The 12,946-nt window shown below is 45.0% G+C and overlaps 1 protein-coding gene across 2 annotated transcripts in view; it reads right to left on the bottom strand.

Annotated features, from left to right (window-relative positions):
- Nucleotides 1-12,946, bottom strand: part of SAMD4B (sterile alpha motif domain containing 4B) — a 37,177-nt gene that overhangs the window by 21,117 nt on the left and 3,114 nt on the right. Inside the window, exon 2 of one of the 2 annotated variants that reach the window (XM_080828376.1) lies at nt 2,145-2,547. In XM_080828376.1, the coding sequence (XP_080684502.1) occupies nt 2,145-2,340 (196 nt within the window). In that variant the 5' untranslated portion in view covers nt 2,341-2,547. Of the gene's footprint in view, nt 1-2,144; nt 2,548-12,946 lie in introns of those variants that run through there. The other variant, XM_080828375.1, reaches the window with a different exon arrangement.

Below are 12,946 nucleotides of genomic sequence, written 5' to 3'. Positions count from 1 at the left end.
CAATGATGAAGGATATATATTATACATACAACTGGAATATGAGATCTTCAAGTTATACTGTTAAACGAAATTGGTTAATATGCACAGTGTTCCACTCTATGTATTAAAATGATCAAAACAGGGTGCCTGGGTGGCTCAGTGGATTAAAGCCTCTGCCTTCAGCTCAGGTCATGATCCTGAGGTCCTGGGATCAAGCCCCGCATCAGGATCTCTGCTCAGCAGGGAGCCTGCCTCCCTCTCTCTCTCTCTGCCTGCCTCTCTGCCTACTTGTGATCTCTGTCTGTCAAATAAATAAAATCTTTAAAAAATAAAATAAAATGATCAAAACAATGAACAAGCTGAAGGGAGAGTATGAACGTATTCATACATGCACAGAATATCTCACAAAACATACACCAACTGAGAATGTGGAAGTATGAAAGGGAGGAGACCTCACTTTTTACCTTTCATATGGTTTGATTTTACAAGTTTTGAAAACACAAAAATTAAACATGCTCTAATAAGAAAACAGAATAAACACCACCGATGGTTCTGATATACAGACAAGATTGGCACCCAGTGCTCATGCGACTGCCTGGTCAGGATGGGGTGGGAGGGATGTGTGCCAAAGCTGCAAAAGAAAATGGCCTGCCCCAAAGGAGCCCTCCTCTGGGGGCAGAGCCATACCGCAACCAAGAACTCCTGCTACAGAGCAGAGAGGAGCCTTCCCTGGTGGGAAGGGGGGAGGGGTTGAGCTCTGAGCCTGCTGCAGCCCTGCTAGGTTCTTGCTTTCACTCACACTGGATTTAAGCCAGTATGACTCCTGACCTAGGAGCCCCCTCACCCTATAACCATGGTGCTTCTGTGACTTGGTACACAAAAATTCAGAAAAATAAAGGTGACTGTTACCAAGGCAGATGGGCCTGGGGAGATGAGGGAAGCCAGGCAACTCTGTGGCTCCCCAGTCCCAATCTTAGCAGACCACTGTGGATTTCCTCACCTATAAAATGAGGATAATAACAGTACCTATTTCATGGGGTTGTTGTTAGGACTAAATGAGTTACTGACAATAAAAACCATTTAGATTTATTAAGCGTTTACTACATGCCAGATACTGTTCTCAGAGTTCACAACTACCCTAGAAGGTAAGCACAGTTATTGTCTTATTTTGAAGATGAAGAAACCAAGGCTCAGAAAGATTGTTACTTCGTTATATCGCAAATGACAGAACTGGGACTTAAACCCAGACAGTCTGACTCTAGAGCCACCAAAGAAGACTGCTTTCAAAGTTAGTATACAAGGCAGTACTTGGCTTGTTTTAAGGGCTTGACATGAACCATTATCATGGGGAAGAAGGTGGGAACTGACACAGAGCCCCTAAGGTGCCCTCCCCAGTCCCCAGTTAGCTTTCAGGTAGTATGACTTGCCCTCTTCTCTGGCCTCCATCTCTCTCTCACCCATCGCTGAGGTCAACAGCTCTCCAACTAGCCTTGTGGAGGCCTAGAGGCCAGAATGGCTTCAGGAGTGTCCCCTGAGAAGGTTCTCTGGCCTGACTCTTGTCTATAACTGGGGGTCTTGGGACAGACAGTTCTACAGACACCTGGCTCAGCCATCCCAACGCCAACCTCATGGGACCCAGAGTATCTCTCTACTGAGTGCTGAGGGAACTGATAGGGACCATATCTAAACTCAAAACTCTCTTGAAGCTGTTTATGCCTTAAGTCCAACTTACCTTTGGGAGTAAAGAAAAGTTTAAGATGACTAGTAAATTTTGGAAGAATTCTAAAATTCCCTCCTAGCTCTGGATCCTGAAGCTTGAGAAATGAATTATTTGCTCAGCTTCCAACCCCCTTCACAGTAATGACTTTAGTCTCTTCTTTGTCACCTAGACAGGCCACCTATGTAACTCTTCCTCTGCTATGGGATGTTTCCAGTTTGCACTGTCCTCCCCAGGAACCCCCACATCTCAGTACATCTGGCAACAACATAGCCCCGAGACCTATGATGATGGTGACTTGGGAGGTCAGGGACTCCCCACCCACCAACAAGCTCAGAACCCACATTCCTTAGCACCATTGTGGGGGTGGGCCTCCTCGGCCCTCTGACATCAGCTCTTGTTCCAGGTCTCCCTTCCACTGTGCTTGTCTCTAGGGGTGGAGACTTACCAGCACTGTTGGCCTCCGACTCCAGCAGGTGGATGTCATTGCAGTCCGCTAGCGAGTGCTCCAGGCAGAGCTGCAGGAAGCGGGCCTGGGTGCGAGTGACCCGCTTCAGAAGTGACAGCAGGGCCACCGTCTGCTCACACTCATTCCAGCCCTTGAACCAGCCAGCGAGGATGCCCACCTGGTCTCGGAACATCATGGTGCCGGGCCTGGGGCCAGGGTGGGGGGGACGGCGGTGGCGAGGGCCAGCGCCGTCACATGGTCTCGGCTCGGGGCTCCTGTTACCTCTCCCCTGAGGGCCAGGGCTTGAGGACGTTCCCTGGCGTGGTGGCAACGGGCAGTGGGGGGAGGAGGAAACCTGCTCACATCGGGGGAGGTCTTGGTCCAGCCACACCTCTCCAGGCTCCTAGAAAAGGAAGTAAGGGGGTCAGACAGAATGAAATGGCTGAACTGGTGTGGTTAGTGCTGGCTGAGGGGGTAAGGAGGCTTCATGCCTTCCTCTCTCAGGGTATCTGCTCTGCTGAGTCCCCGGGGAGAAAGATGAAAGCCAATTACCAGATAATTAACCAATTTTCCTTCCAATCTACAGATTCAGAGAAAAAGCTTGATTGGGATTCAGAGAGACTAAGGAGAAGATGTTGCCCAGCAAGCCTCGCTGTCATAGGACCAAAGGAAGCAGAGTAAGTTAGTAGGATTTTCCAAAGATGGGAAATAGGAGAGGCTGCACACTATAGGGAAAGATCTGAATTAATGGAGACCTGGTCCCAGGTGACACATGACCCCCAGCACATGCCTTGACCTTGCTGGTCTCTGGCCACCTCTTCTGAGAGTGTGAAAGAGTGACGGCTCACCTGTTAAGAGGACTACATGCAGTTTACATTATTTCCATCTAAGCCTCACAAAGCAAAGATGTGAGTGGACGACGTGAGTGGTGATCCCAGTGGAGATCTCGAGTATGCAGACAGCTAACTGATCAGTAACTGCCTCAGTGTCCATGGGTACACGGACAGACAAAGTCTTTTTCAGAGATTTCCAACAGACTGGGGGATCTCACCTCCTTCAACCCAGCTCTGCCACTCTGAGAAAGGTGCACCTCTGATCTCTAAGATCTCACTCATCTCTGCTCTGAGGTGAGTCTCCCCCAGACCTCTTCTTCATTCCCCTGAAGGTTACTCCTGACCCAAGTCCTCTGGGTTGGTAACTCCCTTTGGTTCCCAAAGACTACAGACTGTCATCCAGACTCCTAAGAGCACAGAGGATGCCAACCTGAGAGGGGTCACATCCAAAGTAAAAAAACTCCCAAGAGGGGAGTCTGGGTGGCTCAGTGGGTTAAAGCCTCTGCCTTTGGCTCAGGTCATGATCCCAGGGTGCTGGGATCGAGCCCCGCATCGGGCTCTTTGCTCTGCGGGGAGCCTGCTTCCCCGCTCGCTCTCTGCTCTCCCTCTCTGCCTACTTGTGATCTCTCTCTCTCTGTCAAATAAATAAATAAAAATGTTAAAAAAAAAAAAACAAAAAACCAAACAACTCCCAAGCAAGAAAGTGTCCAAATTCCTCTCTCAGACAGGAACTACACAGGAGCTGTGTTAACTGGGCAGACAACAGGCCTATTCTTCAGTTGACTGATTTCTGGACACTACTCTGAAGCCTTTTTCTAAGTGTCTTGAGCTCCAGGTCTCCACTCACATTTCCCTGTCTCTCCTGCAACCAGTTCCTTGGCTCTATCCCCAAACCACATTTGGCTCCATCTCCTTCTGGCTGCCAAAGGACTGAGAACTCCACACAAAGACCCACTGAACCTACTGCGCTCAGATCTTAGGGAGCTACTGCCATCTCCCTGAACTCCCATGTTCCTGCTAAAGAGGGCTGTGAGGTCCATCTGAAGATGGCTGTGATTCACCTGGCAAATCCTCTGTGGGACACCTGAACAGAGCAAACTGGCCCAGATGTCAATCCATTTGGATATAAGGAAAAGCGCAGGGGAAATGAAACATGTTCCGAGTTAAACAGATCTCCCAGATACCCTTTTATTTATCTCTACACTCAAGGTGGGGATTGAACTCATGACCTCAAGATTGAGATTTGTACACTCTTCTGACTGAGCCAGCCAGGTGCCCCCAGAAATCTTTTTTTAAAAGGAAATCAATCATTGCCTCCTGGCTTAAATCCTCCAATGACTTCCCACTGCACTTAAATGAAACCTAAACTAAACCTGACCATATCTTGGCTTACCGGGCCCTGCAAGACTCCTGTGGCCTCTCCAGCCTCATCTTGTACCAAGATTTCTTACTCACTGGAATTCTCTTCCTCCAGACCTACTTATGGCTGGCCCCTACTTGTCACTCAGGTTTCAGCTCAATGTTACTTCCTGGGAGACCTTCCCTGACCATCCAATCTAAGGAGTCTGTCATATTATTTCTTCTATATAATTTGACACCCTCAGGTATCATCATCTTATTTTTGTTGTTTCTCTTTCCATCAAAAAGCAAGCTATAGGGTCACCCGGTGCCCAGAACAGTGACTGGCACATAGATGGTGCTCAATATGTATTTGTTGAAAGAATGAATAAAGATGGTAAGCATGAAAGTCACACTTCAGATTTCTACAGCCTTGGGGTGAGAAGATGATAGAAGGAATGGCCCACCGGATGGTAAATAGATTTAGAAACCTTGTCCCAAGAGAAAAATTTGAAGGCACTGGGGAAATTTCTCCAGGGGAAGAAAAGACTCAGGAAGAATGATATAACTGACTTCGAATATCTGAAGGGGTAGCACACAGAAGAGGAATTAGATTTGTTCTTTTACTCCAGAGGAGAACCAGGGAAAATGGCTGGAAGTGAGAGGGGACATGGGAAATGTAGACAGTCAAGAAAATTCAGTTCTAGTCTTGCCCCAGACACTGATTCACTTTGATCTTAAACTAGTCTGCTTCCCTTCCCTGCAATGTGTAAGGAGCCAGACTGGATCAGACACGACAAATGGGTTTTACCTCACAGGCTAACTCCAAACAACTGGTAGTGGCTGCTTGAAGCAGGTGAGAAGGATCCCGAAGAAATGAAGCAACAGGAACAGCCATCAAAGGGCAATGATTAATAAACTGGGGACACACCTCACATGATGGGATACTGTGTAGCTTTTAAAAACATGCTTGATCCTGATAGCAGAATACAAAAAACACAACAGAACTATATAGTGTTTGATCTTTAACCACCAACCTGCAGGGATGACCATAAGCTCCGTAGTAATACATACAATACAATCGCATTTTTATAAAAAGATAAAAAGCCATACAAAAACCCTTATATATCTTACAGTATCTATACACGCATGTGTATAAAGAAATGTGTACAAGGATATACCCTGGGCTGTTCACATTGGTTACCTAGGAGAGAAGAAGGAATTATTAACTTTCTTCATATAACTTTGTAGCATTTCACTAGTTGCAAGTAAACATATATTACTTTCCTAATTTTCAAAACATTTTATTTGAAAAAGTTTTATGGTTGCATTTTACTTTCCGGTTCAGTGAGAAAGAACACTGTGCTTGATTATCAATATTTGCCCTGGATGCAGGATGGATGAGTGGTAGTTTACATGCCTGAAATAATGAGTTTCCCTTCCCAGCTCCAGCATTTTGGGACTTTCGGCCCCAAGCAGACAGCAGCTGCCTCAACATAAGGAAGAATTTTAAAATAATATATCTGTCCAAGAAAGGAACTGGCTGCCATGTGAGGAGGTAATAAGCTCCTTGGCTGTTGGAAGTGGTCAAGTGGAGGCTAGATGAACATCCCTTGGGAGTGGGAGGGATTCCTTCACTGGGTAGCAACACATAAGATAGGAGGACATGTTACTATTTCAGAGGGAACATTTGTGACGAGACATTTGATATGCCAACAGCATTTACGGCAAAAAGATGACCAAATCCACGAACAAGACCAAAGATGTGCACTCTCTTTCCCATAAACTTTCACTGGGTTGTTACTTTTCCTAAGCAACATCACTGTGCCCCGCAAATAAGCTGCTGACCAGTTTCTTTCCCCAAATAAGTAAAGCTGTGGGACAGGGCAGGGTCTCAAACATGACACTTAATAGTAAGGCCAGGTTTTGAATGAAGCACGCTGGTGAGGACTACAGTGAATTGAAAGCACTCACCCTGTCTAAAGGGAGAAGTCACTTATTGTAGCTGTAATCAACTGCTACTATGGGGGAACGTGGGCCCAGTATTGTTAGGTTTAGTAGTTTAGGGTTTTGTTTTTATTTTTCAGTTTTTTGTTTGTTCTTTAAAGAGGAACCAGAAATCAAGACTTTTTAAATAAAATCCAGCTATTTTTAAATATTGGAAACAAATTCATATTAAAACAGCAAAAACAAACCACTAAGAAACAAACAAAGCCTGTGGCCTGTAGTCCTTGGACTAGATGGACACAAACTGGGAAAAGACCAAAAGTCCACTAACTATCCTTCTCTCTCAAGCCACCCAGCTGCTCGGGAACACGACTGGCAGAGAGAATCTAATGCCCAGCCATGGCTCTGACAATCCTCAGTAAACACTAGGGGGTTTAGAGCAACAGTCACTTTTAGGACAGGAGAAGGATGCTGGGTGTTTGGTGTGGATAGTGACTGGAGAGGACTGTGTGGCCTTCTTCCATTGAAGGGCCAGAGGTCCCCAGCTACCTCCTGTCCTAGGTGCTTGGCAGCAATGAGAAGGTAAGGGCTGCGCTGGTATGATGGCCAGGAAAGAGGCATCAGCACCGACTACTGCAAGGCACTTTACTGTGATGGACTCTGGTGGATCTGCTTGCCAAACAGCCATTCCCATCTTCTGGTACCTTTGGAAAATTAACTGTCTTCCTTGGCTCCAGGAGTAGATACAGAAAATCTACTGGCCAAGAAAAGTCCTCACTGGATTCCTGCTGGAACGACTGGGGAGAATAAGTTCTCCGTTAGAGCTGCTCACATTATGCAACATCTGATGTTACTGGCTGCCGCTTCTGCTACCTCACTGTGAGAGCCTGTCTCAGAACGAAGCTAACGCAGATGAAAGCAGAGTCAAGAAGTAAGGGGACAAAGAGGGAGCCTTGTTCACATTTGAAGCTCTGGATCAAATCCAGCTAGCGTGAAGCCTCCTCACCTCAAACTCTTCAGTTATATGGACCAATAAATTCCTTTTGGGCTAAGGACAGTTGGAGTTGTGTTTCTATCACTTGAAGTTGGAAGAGCCTTGACTGCTCCCATACAAAAACAGAACTCACCACTGCTCTGGTCTTATATTCATGTGACCAAAAATGACTTTCTCCTCTGAGGCAAGACTCTAGAGGGGGACCCCTATGGCAAAAGCCTCTTGGACAGTCCCAATTATTACCGCTGCCATATTTGGTCTTCAACAGATCCAGTAACCTTCTTTGGAAGCATCTATCAACCCTGGAAGGTGGGAAATGAAGCCAAAATTGGCTAAGAGGTTCTAGGAAAAACTGTTCACTAGGCTCCCTTCTTCGGCTTCAAACAGCAAGAAGTGGCCCACAGATAGGAGGTACCTCCACAGGTCAGCTCTCCTCATTCAGAAGTCAGGCTGTGGAGTCTGATGTGGCTGAAACCTGGGCTCTCCTGCTGATACTTACTTGCTCTGTTGACCTTAAGCAAGTAACTCAGTTTCTTCCTCAGTGAATCTTGTTGTAAGAATGAAATGAAACAATGTGTATAAAAATACCTATATGAATGCTTAGCATATCTCCCTATACCACCTATCGTGTTATATGCTAGACCCTATGCTAACAGCTTTTTGTGGATGAGTTCATTTGATTCTAAAAACAACATATATGCTATATTTCACATATATACACGAGGTAGACATGTATTATACACCTATCTACAGATGTACACACACAGTATTATTCTCATTTTACAAAAGGAGAAACAGACACAGAAAAGGTTAAGTCACCTAAGACTATACCCAGCTAAGCTGAGATTTTCAAGGCCAGTCTGTCCGGCCTTAGAGCTCTTGCTTGTTCCTAAGAATGTTACAACCTCTTGTAAGTTCGCTTCCACTGCCTAGAAAAGTTGGGCAAAAGGTAAACCCTTTAATGCCAACATCTCTGGATAAATAAGGGGGTCCTGTTAGCCTTCTTACCCATTCTTAGCCCTTCTATAGCACCCACCTAGGCCTCTGAAGAACTCATACTTCATGAACAAGGTACCAGGCTAGTTACCTAAGGTTAACTCACTATCCTGACTTGAGAAGAACAGGAGAATGTCAGATGCCAAGGGAGCTCAACTTCTTTTTTATAAAGATCAACCATTATTTTCAGAAACTCTTGAAATATGTACACAAAATATGTGTACTATTGTCTCAGCCAAGAATGAGGCTTTTGTATGAATAGTTCTCGGGAACAGAGGGAGAGGAGGGGAGAAGCCAGGCAGGGCCTCCTGGAAGATAAGGCCAGCCTGGAAAGCTGTGGGAAACCCTGAAGTAGAGAGGAAGCTGGTATCCCGTCCCCCTTGCCCCCATGTATTGCTCTCTTTCACTCATTCCACGCTTAAATGTGTTGACCCTCCCCTAATGAAACTCTATCTTTAGCTCTTTCCTTTCTCTATATTAGTATCCTTCACTTGATAATCAACTCCCACAGGTTCAACTATCACCTTTTTGTGGACAACTCAGAATTTCATAAAGTCATCTTGGACTCCTTTCTCTTCCATAAGATCTATTCATCTGGTCTTGATAATTCTTTTTTTTTTAGCATCAACTAAACATGCCCTCCTTTTTCTTTCCCAAAACTCAAGTGGCTCTGAGACCATGCTGTCTGGGTTGGAAACAGAATCCTACCATTTACTACCTGTGTAACTTTGGGCAAGAGATTTCACCTTGCTGTGACTGTTTTCTCATCTGTAAAATTGGTTTAAAATAGTACCTACTCTCATAGAGCTGTTAGCTATTATCATCCTGGATTCCTCTCTTTCTCTAATCCCATTATTTTAATTTTTAATTTTTTATTAACATATAATGTATTATTAGCCCTAGGGGTACAGGTCTGTGAATTGTCAGGCTTACACACTTCACAGCACTCACCATAGCACATACCCTCCCCAATGTCTTAACCCAACCACCCTCTCCCTACCCCTCACCCCCCCAGCTCTCTAATCCCATTATTAAGTCCTATTTTCTCTATACCGAAAATACATCTATTTCTCTCATTTTTTACTGCCACCATCATATGCAAGTTACCATCTTTTCTCATCTGGACAAACGTAATGCCTCCTAATCTACCTCCTGCTTCCATTTTTACCTGTTTTCCTTGCAGAAACCAATGAACATTCTTTTTTTTTTAAAAGATTTTATTTATTTATTTGAGAGAGAGTGAGAGCATGAGAGCTGAGAAGGTTAGAGGGAGAAGCGGGCTCCCCATGGAGCTGGGAACCCGATGTGGGGCTCAATCCCGAGATTCCGGGATCATGACTTGAGCCGAAGGCAGTTGCTTAACCAACTGAGCCACCCAGGCGCCCACCAGTGAAAATTCTTAAGAAAGAAAGAAAAATAGAAAGTAACGAAGTCAGACCATGCCACTGTCTTGCTTTAAAAACCCTCTATAGGGCACCTGGGTGGCTCAGTTGGTTAAGCGACTGCCTTCAGCTCAGGTCATGATCCCAGAGTCCTGGGATCGAGTCCCGCATGAGGCTCCCTGCTCCACGGGGAGTCTGCTTCTCCCTCTGACCTTCTCCCCTCTCATGTTCTCTCTCACTGTCTCTCTTTCAAATAAATAAAATAAAATCTTTAAAAAAAAAAATAAAAACCCTCTATAGCTTCCCAAGTCTCTTAAATGAACATGTAAACTCCTTACCAAGGCCCACAAGGCCCTATGTGATCTAGACTCTGTCAACCTCTCCAATCCCTTGCCCATTCTCCCTTACACTGGTTTCCTTGTTGTTCCTTGAATGCATCTCAAGGCTTCTGTCACTTTTGTTGACCCCTCTACCTGAAATGTTCTTCCCCAGATCACCACACGGCTGGTTCCCTCCCATCAATCAGATCTGGGTTCATACGTGCCCCAGTCTTCCTCATCTCCCCAGGAAGGAGTCTTTGGTCTGATATCATCGAAAGGCATTTCTTTGAAGGCTCCAGCTCTTCCAGAAATGCCTAGACTGTAAGATCCATGAGGGAAGGAAAGACTGTGGCTCTATTATTCACTGCTATGTTTTCAGTTCCTAGCATAGCACCTGGCACACAGCAAGCACGCTCTCAATATATCTGTGAAATATTCCCTCTCCCACCCCCGCAACCCTTACAGCAGTCCTTTCTCCACATAAAACAATGCTTAGACTGGAATGCCCCACTCCAAAATCACCCCACAACTATGCCTTCTCATCTTTCAGGTTATCAGGTTCAATTGTCACCTCCTCAGAGGCCAATTCTGACCATTCTGAATATAGTAGCCATAGCCACCCTCTTTTTCACTCTACTGTTTTAATTTCTTCATAGCACATATCACTGATTTGTTTATGTAGCTCTCCACTGCCCCATCAGAATGTAAGCGCCATGAGTTCCAATACCTCGACTGTTTCTTCAGTGCTGTGTCCAGTACCTAGAAAAGTGCTTCTATAAATTGTTTAACTGCTAGAGTTGAAACTTATATACTGCATACACTGTTGTTCTATAACCTGCCCTCAATCAGACTCTATTCAACAAATTTACACTAAAACAAAACAAAACTCTAGTCAAAGTCATTTACCTAACTCTTCACACAGTTCAGAGTCCAAAAAACCCAAAGCTGAAGTACAGAACTGAACACCACTACTCCTGGATTCCACTACCCTACCCTGGAGCTACCATGAAACCTGGGCAGCCATCTCTTCCCTGTCTCTATCAGTGAGATCCCAAAGGAAAGTCTGGTTGAGTCAGACTAACCATTGACTCTCTCTGGATCCAAACAATCACAGAGTGGAGAACGACTAGGGCTGAAGAACAAGGGAGGAGGGAGACTGGCACCAGTACTCAGTAAGGTTGTGGGATGGAATCACAGCAACCTCAGCAAGCAAGAGACAATTCCAGGGTATAGAACTCCAAACATGTCCCCAAGGATCTTCTGTTATTTCACACTTATTCAGGGAAGAAACTGTTTTCACACTGGGGCTCTCAGGAAAGAGTTCTCTTTCCACTAAGGCTGTTAAGGAGGTAGGATGTAAGCCTGGAGTTGCTGAAGGCCATCTTAGTCACCACAAAGTAGAAACCTGTCGAGGATGAAGCTAACTCTTTGGAGAAATGGGTAGAGATTACTGAGAAGATTGTTTGAACTCCTGGATAAAGCTAGGTCTGAAGCCAATCCAGACCTGTACTTTTTAGTAACACAAGCCAATTAATTCTCTTTTTTGATTAAACCAGTTTGAACTAGGGTTCTGTCATTTTTGTCTCTGGAGTACAGGCTCACATAAGCCATTTATTTTTGATAACACTGAGCAGTTATACACAGGGCATTGTTCTAGGTACTTTATATGTATTAACTAGTTCAATCCTTACAATAATTTTATAATATAGAATATCATCATTAGTTTCATTTTTTAGATGTGGAAACTAAGAACCAGAGTAAAATTTAAGTAATTATTCTAGGTCACAAAACTGGTAAGTGACAATGTGGGATGGAAATCCTGTCTGGCCCCAGAATCTGCACACTTAACCATTATGCTACAATGCCTCACTGCACCCAACCCTATCAGAACTGAAAATCCAACTCTATGACTCATGGCACTATCATCTTGGGACGGACAGGGTCCAGAGACCTTTTATTTGTGCCACCTGTCTTCAATTTCACCATTCGTAAAATGAGATTAATTGTAGCTTACCTACCTCATAGGGTTCCTATGAGGAACATGAGATGAGAACACATGTGAAGCGTTTAGACAGTGACTGGCAAATAGTAATTACTCAATAAATAGTAGCCATTAGTATTATCACTCTATGGGTCACAAAAGTGCAGCTGGCAAATACAACAGAAATGGAAGAGATCTGTTTTCTTTCATCTCTGTCCTTTAAGTGAAGAGAAGAGATGCCATGGGTGGGAGATGAGGAGGCCTTCTTGTCTTTGGCCTACTGAGAAGCTGTTAACTGCCTAGAAGGCTACTCACCACCGTCCCAACTCCTGTGGAACATCACCGAGCCCCAAAACCACCTTTCCATGAAGTCTTTACAGATAAAAGCATTCCTCTTTCACTGCCAAATTTCCACAGCATATCATTTGTACCTCATGTTCTGCCCCATGTACCTGCCCAACCCCTCTAATGTACTGTGAGCGCACTGAAGGCAGGCCCCACTGTTTATCCTGTGATCTCTGTTTCCTCTTCTAGACCCTATAGAGAAACAGAATCCCTCAGAGAAAGCTGAGAGCCCTGTGAAGGCCCCAGACTTACAAAGGCTGAGAAGCTAACCAGGATGGAGTGAGGCAGGTCCCCAAGAATAGGACCTAAGGCAGCTCAGAATCAGGAGTGAGCACACAGCAAAGTCCCTCAAACAGCAGTAGGAGGGGCAAGACAGCCTCTTCTAGGAGGAGAGACAATGGGAGCTGCATAGAAAGAGAGGACAAGGCGGGTGGGGAAGGTGTATAGAACCTGAATGGGGAGTGAGATCTGAAAAACTTAAGAGATTTCTTGCCAAATGCAGAAGGAGGAGTTGCCCATTCTCTAGTAATTCCCAGTAACTTACAGAGGGCAGATCCCAGTGTGGGATTCAGAGACAAATAAGATACATCCCAATAGTCTCCAAACTTGCTAGTCCAGTGAGGATGAGTAGACAAGTACATGAAAAACTACAAGGGAGAAGGTGAG

This window comes from Martes martes (genome assembly GCF_963455335.1).
Source record: "Martes martes genome assembly, chromosome: 17".
Taxonomy (NCBI): domain Eukaryota; kingdom Metazoa; phylum Chordata; class Mammalia; order Carnivora; family Mustelidae; genus Martes; species Martes martes.
This window is presented reverse-complemented; position numbering and strand designations above follow the sequence as displayed.